General features: G+C 39.3%; 1 protein-coding gene across 1 annotated transcript in view; it reads left to right on the forward strand.

Annotated features, from left to right (window-relative positions):
- Window positions 1–368: 368 nt before the first annotated feature.
- Window positions 369–9,342, forward strand: part of LOC136827970 (vesicular integral-membrane protein VIP36) — a 77,492-nt gene continuing 68,518 nt past the window's right edge. The window contains exon 1 of the mRNA XM_067085549.1: window positions 369–601. Within this exon, the coding sequence (XP_066941650.1) occupies window positions 598–601 (4 nt within the window). The 5' untranslated portion in view covers window positions 369–597. The remainder of the gene's footprint in view (window positions 602–9,342) is intronic.

Raw genomic sequence — 9,342 nt, forward strand, 5'->3', positions numbered from 1 at the left:
ATGTGTATACATGTATGTATAGTCGCATACGTTCAGGAAACGGAACTACATAATTTGAAGTTTATTACTAAGGCCGACGAAGAGCAATGACACCTTAGAATTTAGAAATCATTCGAAAATATGCGAAACAGCCATAGATAATAAAGACTTTCGAATAAAGCACAAATACAAAAAGAGAGCAGTCTAACTGTCTTGACTCTATCATGATAAAATTAACAGTTCCATTGTTAAACACCCGAACGACTGCTCAACTGATTATTGCCTGACTGTCCAATTTGTCTGTTCCTTTCTTCTCTCTCTCTCTCTCTCTCTCTCTCTCTCTCTCTCTCTCTCTCTCTCTCTCTCTCTCTCTCTCTCTCTCGTTTAATAGTTTTATTCTAACCATCGCCAGGGTAGGTCGTCCATTTTAGTGTCTTGGTTTACTTCAACTGTTATTATAGTGGTTTTAATTAGTGGTCATTTTCCAAAGACAACTCGCTGTAGGGCTATACTCATTTCTGCCTTATAAAGGCAACGAAGCAGCGGTGAAACTTGAAATGTTATAGCACCTTTTCCCTGAACGCCAACGACTGAATTCGCGAGCTGCAGCTCCATTGTATGAGTAAGTATGTGTGTATATATATTCATCGTTCTCCTTTTTGCCATATGAAGGTGTAGAATAAAAAAGGGTAGAGCTGGGTCAACTGGTGGCAAACATAGAGCATCATTAACAAGGAGTGGCAATCTCCCTCCCGGCTGCCAGGCATGTGACCTCAGGTCGACATTATTTAGAACTCCCGGTCCAACATTATAATAAAGTTGAGGAAAAACACTAAAGCAGCAGATTGCCTTTTTCTTCTTTTTTAATTATTAAAATGTTATTTTATTACCGGTAAGTTAATACTGTGCAATATATTTCAAAGCATTATTGGTATGTTTATTGTAGTGGATGTAAAGAATTTTGCATTACTTCTTTATGTATCTCAAATATTAGAGAGCCTCTTGTGAACAAACCAACGAACATCCGGGAGCAGCAAATTAATTTCTTTCTGTTGTAGGGCTTTGGAACGGTACTTGAGAATTGCCAGATAAGGAATGCAATGAAACAGTATTTTTCACCTTTCTGGAATACACTTGTTCTCGAAAGAAGGATAAAACAATATAAATATCAGTCGAATCAAGGAGCATAGGTCTAACGTTTGCTTGTCGAAGATCCTTTTCCTCCTGTTACCATCCGTATTGGCTATATTTCCTTAGCATGATGATTCGATAAGTTTTAACGTACACAAATTATTTTTTATATATATTAGAAAATATGTTGTACTTGGAAAAGGGTTTTAATGATATAGCGCTTACCAATTGAATAGTTTGAAGGCATAGGTCTAACCTAGGCTACCGAAATTTACTTTCTTGCAATCACCAATCCATGAGACATATCTTTTGACGAAAACATAATTTAAACCAAGGTTTGTTTCAAATACAATAAAGTAAGCTATTTTTACCTTTGAATCCAAAACCACAAGTTTTTTTTCTACGTTGTATTTACGTCGTCCTGGACAGATTATCCGAGTGTGAAATTGTGACGTTTCAGTATTTCGTTGAGAAACCACGTTGGTGATATGCATGTTGGTGAGCTTCTGCACGTCTTTAACTGAAAAACTGAAGGTATAAACAGTATCCCTCAAGGCTACAAACTGCAGATAATTCTTAATGATGACAAAATACAGCAGGTGTCCTTATGCATTGGAGTACTTTAACATGTTTTAGACACAACTATTTAAAAAAGTATAATGTAATACCTATAGGCCTACTTACTACCAAGAATTTAACGAGCGAAATCTTTCTTACTCTGTGTTATGTGGCATATAAAATATATTGATGTTCTGATATAAAAAATTTAGCCACTACACTGATGTGCTACAATAATATGCTGAAAATATAAGACACGTTAATACAGAAAATGTATCTACTAACAGAACATATATCTGACTGCCACAAAATTTTTGGGGCACAAATTTTGGGGCAATAAATTCCATTAAGCAGTGTTTACCAGTGGAATGTTATTCCATTTTCTCTTGAAGAATTCCAGTGCCCATTTTGGCAGTTGTAATCTGCGCATTGTAACTTGATTGATATATGGAACTAAAAAAAAAAAAAATAAACTGCAAGAAGCCTTTTCAACTTGCCCAGTTCCCAGGGTGTTCAAGATGGCCCCAAGGTTCTGCAGCGCCCGCCTGGTGGAAGAAAACCGAACTATGTAGAACCAGTGTATAGATAACACCTCCAGATATTGATCATCTAAAATTTTTGGTGGCAAAATGTTAGGATCAATCAATTCCTTATGATTGCAAGCCTAGTTCTGTGTCGTTGACTGAAAACACCCACTAAAGAGTCATAATTAGCCAAGTGCTCCAAACTTCTCAGTCAGCCATCATAGTGGAGATGGGTGATATATATAGATTCTAAAAGCAGAATCTGAATTTTACATATTCTCTTGACAGACAGGTGGTCAAAGTCACTGTCTATCGTTGTTTCTAAACCATGATTCAAATTCTGGCCCGTGGTGAAGCACTTATCAGTTATGATTCCCCTTGGGTGTAAGGCATTCCCAAGGCATAGTGATTTTTATGTTAAATGATATTTATGACTCAACGTTATAATATATATATATATAATATATATATATATATATATATATATAAACTATCAATCACCATCATAGAAATAATATATTTTAATATATTTAAAAGAAGGGGAATTTTTAGCTGCTAATAAGTTCTCTCCCGACAGAACCAAGGTGGTCAAGAACTCAGGACTATCAGTGACGCCTTTACCCAACCATGATTCACAAGTGAGGTATAAGTTGATACCAGCTCCACCTACAAATCCCCCAAACTCAGGTATTTGTATTTAGAGTCGATATCGACCCACCTTAAATGATATGCTGACCAACGTTATATATATATACGCAGCCGTATATATGACTATCACATATATATAGTATATATATATATAAATCTCCTTTAATATATCAATTCACTCTACCTCAGAAATAATATATTTTCATATATGTTACCGAAGTGGAATTTTTTAGTTGATAATAAGTTTGTCGTCCCGTGGGCTTGAACCAACAAAAGACAAGAACTCAGGACTACAGTGACGCCATTACCTGGGTTCGACGGGGATTTGTAGGTGGGAGCCGGTATCAACTTATACCTCACTTGTTGGCCGTGTGGGTAAAGGCATCACTGTAGTCCTGAGTTCTTGTCTTTCGTTGGTTCGAGCCCACGGGACGACGAACTTATTATCAACTAAATATTTCCCCTTTGGTGTAACACATATTAAAATATATTATTTCCGAGGTAGAGTGAATTGGATGTTAAAGACGTTTGTAACTTAATGCTTGTATATGAATCACAGTGATGTAAAGTCATATATATATATATATATATATATATATATATATATATATATATATATATATATATATATATATATATATATATATATATATATATATATATATATATATATATATATATATATATATCCAGAAAATTCTTTGAAGATGGATTCCAGAACCTTGGTATGAGACATACTATTAGCAGGAAGGAAGTAAAGAAGGCACTAAAGATGAAAAATGGTAAAGCAATAGGACCAGATGGAATTCCTGCAGAGGTGTGGAAGAGCCTGGAAGAAGAAGGAATCGACATGCTGTGGGACCTAGCAAAGAAAATTTACAGTCAGGAAAAGATACCAAAAGAATGGAGAGAAAGCTTTATTGTGCCTATCTATAAAGAGAAGGGTGACATCCAGGATTGTGCAAACTACAGAGGAATAAAGCTAATGTCTCACACCATGAAAATCTGGGAAATGGATCCAGGAAGAGGAACAACAGATGCAGTTGTGAAGAGGTGTGAAATAATGAGCAGGGAGACAAGTACTACTGATTTATTGATGAAGTGGCTTGCGGACGTCTGCGTACATCACAGAGACCGCAGGTACAAAGATTTACAGGTGACCTGAGGTCAAACTATTTCTATACAAAAACAGGATAAGTTCATATAGAAAACATAGTGATTAATAATGTCTGACGTGTTACAAAAATACTTCTTTACATGTATATAAGCATGATCATTCAGAAAGACAATAAAATATATAATTTACAAATATGGTGGTCAACACGTGATTTCGCCGACCCCAGGGTGATGTGAAGGCACCGCAGAAAACTGGATGCTCATTATAGAGAACGCGTTGAGCGGGGACTTTTTGGGGCCCTTCGTTTTGATGTAGTGGCATATCCCGTGTTTTGCAGGAGCCCTGGGCATCTGGAGGATATCAGGTTTGAAGACCTCTAAGAACTCCTTCAGGAGGAACCGTATTGGTGGGGAGCGACAGAACAGATGGCGGGCTCCTTGGGGCCCGGCGACAAAGGCAGGAACTGGCAGGAGTCGGTGTCCAGCAGGCGTTTGCGGCCGACGTCGACTGCCAGTCCGAAGTGGGCGAGGAAGTCCACCCCTAGGAGTGGGGTCTTGACGTCAGCGATGATGAATTCCCAGCTGTACCTCCAGCCAAGGATGGAGATCAACAGGAGCTTCGTGCCGTAGGAGAGGATGGGGGACCCGTTCGCGGCCATCAGGTAGGCAGTTGGGTCCAGCAGGCGTCTGCGGCCCTCTCCTGAAGGCGGGAACACTGAACACACGGCTCCAGTGTCGACCAACATCATCCTGCTGGAGATGGTGTCACGGACATAGAACCCTCCAAGTAAGGGGCCCCTGGGTTTTTCTGCTGCTGCTGCCATGGCGGCCTGTGCAGTTGGCCACCGCTGCCTCTGTTTTTTGAAGGGAAGAAAAGGCAGGGGGCTTCACATCTCCGGGCAGTTCTCCCTCTTCTGCTGGTGGGACGGCCTTTTCTGTTCGTTGACATTGACGGGCTCTGTGGTGGGGTCCTCTGGCAGGAGGCAGTTGGTGGAGTGTGCGGGCTTGGTCGCCCACTTGGCTGCCTTCGTGGTATCCGTCAGCTGCTGCACTACCCTGATCAGGTCCTCGATCGGCAGGGTATATGCATCCGTGATCTGTCCATGGACCTCCAGCAGGAGCTGCCGCAGGAATATCTCCCTCAACAGGCTGATTTCTTTGCGCTTGCCATTGCTGTCAGTGTTGGGGGGGAGGAGGAGGAGGAGGTCCTGGAGGGCATGCCATGTTTCCAAGAGGTTTCCCTCCTGCTGGGGGTTGAGGGCGTGGGCAGCTCTCTCGGAGACCAGCAGGGAGCAGGGAGCAACAAGAGTGGATTTTAGTTCCTGGAAGGTGGTGGCGACCGATGTCGTCAATAACCACAGGGCGACCTTCCTGTAAATCTCCTCCGGGAGGGCACTGATGGTGATGTCGGCCTTTAACATCTCGTCCGTTAGGCCTGCTACCCTGAACTGCCCCTCAGCCCTGTAGAACCAGGACGCTGCGTTTTCCCTGGTTAATGGCGGCAGCCTTATGTTAAGGGCCATCTTTGGTTGGTTCATCAGAGGGGTCATTGTGTGGGGTGCAGGTACCGGCGTGGAGGTGCGCGCAGGAGGGGGTTGTGAGAGAGAGGTGTCTGCCTCCGAGAGGTTCGCGGTAATTTGTACGTGGCTAGAAATGTCCGCGTCCATGCTCGATTCGCGCTCTCACTAGGAGTGTCTGGGAGTACTCGAATCAAAACATGCTGGGGGAGCATGCTGTATGGGTCTGCTAATGACGCTGGTGACCTGCTGACGAGGGTCGGTAAATGCCCAAACGCTTTGTTAGAGCGCCGTAGTTAGTCCATTATATATATATATACAGAATACTCGTATATATATATATATATATATATATATATATATATATATAAAATCATCCACACTGTTTCGCCGTGTTTAGTATTGTACCAACCCTCGGGGATCAAACGTGTTTCACCATGTTTAGTACTAGCCTTTGGGGATCAAATGTGTTTCACCGTGTTTAGTACTAGTCCTCGGGGATCAAATGTGTTTTTGCCGTGTTTAGTACTAGCCCCTCGAGGATCAAATGTTCCCAAGTGAATTGGTCCTGGGTTTCACAGTCTTACTGTAACAACACACACACACACACACACACACACACACACACACACATATATATATATATATATATATATATATATATATATATATATAATATATATATATATATATATATCAGCGCGAAGATGGACCACGGAAATGTACTAATCTCAGCATAATTCTTTATTTCCAATGTTTCGTAATAAATAACTTTATTATATCATCAGGGAATCTGTTAAATAATGAATAAAATGACTTTCAAAATGTTCTAAATATCAACGAAATTCATAAAATACAGCACAGTTAGAATACAATACTGTATTTTATGAATTTTATTGATTTGTAGAACATTTTTAAAGTAATTTTATTCATTATTTGACAGATTCCCTGATGATGTAATAAAGTTATTTATTACGAAATGTTGGAAATAAAGAGTTATGCTGAGAGTAGTACATTTCCATGGTCCACCTGCTCGCTGATGTGTGCCACTGGCTGTTTTATATATATATATATATATATATTATATATATATATATATATATATATATATATATATATATATATATATATATATATATATATATATATATATATATATATATACATACATTATTATATATATATATATATATATATATATATATATATATATTTTTATTATATATACATATATGTATATATGTGTATTATATATACATACATATATATATACATATATACATATATATATTATATATATATTTGTTTAATATGTACATATATGTATATATGTGTGTGTGTGTGTGTGGAGAGATAGAGAGAGAAATCAAGTGTAGGTTATTCCAGATGTTAGCCTTCCTGTTTTCAACTTGTCTTTAGAAAATGAGCTTAAAATGTTTCCTCCCATCAAGGTTTAATTTAGTGAGGTGAGGCTGCTGACCACCTGATCACAGAAATATAACTGTATTGACTGTTCTGTAGCATTCTCAGTCTTCTGAATACTGCTGCCCATTCATTCCAGAATCTCTTTCATCCCATCTATCTAGTCTTGTGCTGTCTAGGTCTTCCTCTCCTCTTCCTAACACTTATAAATTATACATCCTTTTTGACCAACTTATAGTCTTCCATTCTTTCCTTAGGACCACACCATCTCAAAACATTTGGATTTATAATTCTCTCCTTCTTACTTCTTTTTTTGGAAGATACTGTGCACGATTAGGTTTGCTTAAAAAGCAAATGGGTGTTACAGACTAAATACACACACAAAACAAAGCCACTCCAACATCTAAAAACATAACAAACATCTCACACGTCTCGAACTGTCAACCTACCCGCGCAACAACTTCTCGCTGCTGGGAGAAAGGGCGTTGGGTCTGGTATGATATATGTACCATACGCTACCGGGGTCTAAGAGATGTCAGGCAGGGCAGCCGATCAAGACTACGGTCTACCCCAAAGCCAAATCAAAAGTCCTTCAAAAGAAGGCATCGTGCTTACCCCATACAAAAATGGGAAAAAAGCATATTAAAAAGAAGAAGACTCTGCAAGAATTTCATCTCAACAAATTCAACCTTTCTTTTTTATTCGCATCTAACATCCACACTTCACTCCCATAAAAGATAGTTGGCTCAACAATCTCTTATTACACTCCCATCTTCGCTTCCATGGACACTTCAAGGCTATTATTAGTCTTTTGCAAATACCCTTTCGCCATTCTCTTTTCTCTGTTCTGTGATCACGTCTTTTCTCATCACCCAATTATCCATTATAATTACTTAGTTACGTGACCATCACCTCTCCTTTTTTTGATCATTCATATTGATATTCTCTGCTACATTATTTTTGTTTCATTTTATGCTCACAACTTTACACTTACTTCCACTGTCAACATCCCCTCTTGCAAATGTGAACAAATTCTTTCACTAGTCTGTGTAGTTCCTCCTCACAAACCCCGCTATTGCTGTATCACTGCAAACACCAACTATGGCGCATTCCACTCGTGATCCATTTTATGATCCCACAACTTAGTATTCCTTCCTTTCTCTGATTTCGTACACTACTTTATCCATACAGCCATGGGCACATGCCACAACATAACCTTCTCTCATACCAACTTTTACACCAAACCAGTCGCTCCCCAGATAACAGTAATCAAACGCAAGCTTCACTCCTATCATAACATTTTTTAATTGCTCTCAACAATATAGCTCTTGTGCAATATGTCCTCAGCGCACTTCACATTGCTTTGCTGTCGATTCTGTATTAGGTGGGTAGTGCCATTAGTGCACCTCATATGGTGCACTGTAGGCATTACTTAAGGTTCTTTGCAGCGTCCCTTCGGCCCCCTAGCTGGAACCCCTTCCATCCCTTTCAGTATGCCTCCTTTCATATTCTCGTTTTTCCATCTTACTTTCCACCCTCTCCTAACAGTTGTTTCATAGTGCAGCTGCGAGGTTTTCCTCCTGTTGCACCCTTAAACCTCTTAACTGTATTTCCCTTCCAGCGCTGAGTGACATCATAGATTCCAGTGCTTGGCCTTTGACCAAAATTTCATATTCTATTTTATACTATTCTGGTCTGTGGAGGCTGTCAAATACCTTCTCGTGATCAGCAAAAGCCATCAGAAGAGGATTCCTAAATCCACGCAATGCTGCACAGTATGACTTAACACAAAAATTTGTTTGTGCAACATCCTTCTTTTTCAATGCTTGCTTGTTCATTTCGGAGGTCTGTCAGTTTTTCCCGCTTGTTAACTAAAAGCAGACTGAACGTAACAACTGACTCAGTTGCAATGCCTCTATAATTACCACATTCTATATTCTACAAAAAAAAAGTCTAGTTAGTGTATGAAGTAACATTTCAGTGTCAGCTAATCTTATACATACGCACACAGACATATACGTGTGCGCGTGTATATATATATATATAATATATATAATGTATACATATAGATAGATAAATATATATACACATGTACACACATTTTATATAGGCCTGTATTATTTATACAGTATATATATAAAATGTGTGTATCCCAAATATTAAAGCCATTGACAGATACCCCTAAATACCAAATTCACTCATCCTTAGAAATAACGTACACCCAAAGGAAATTACCTATGATAAATGCACCTGGCCTGACCAGGATTCGAACCTGTGCCTTTTAGGTTTAACACAGAGGAAACGGGGACTTATTAATTCGGCCATCAAGAAAGAGAGAGAGAGAGGTCAGTTGCTTTCGGGAGGAGCGCATAACCTACAGCTGGCTGGACGGAGTGTTGGCAAGAGAGAGTGAAGTCCGTGTCTGTAGTGGGTCTGTGTATTGTGTT

This window comes from Macrobrachium rosenbergii, chromosome 42 (assembly GCF_040412425.1).
Source record: "Macrobrachium rosenbergii isolate ZJJX-2024 chromosome 42, ASM4041242v1, whole genome shotgun sequence".
Lineage (NCBI taxonomy): Eukaryota > Metazoa > Arthropoda > Malacostraca > Decapoda > Palaemonidae > Macrobrachium > Macrobrachium rosenbergii.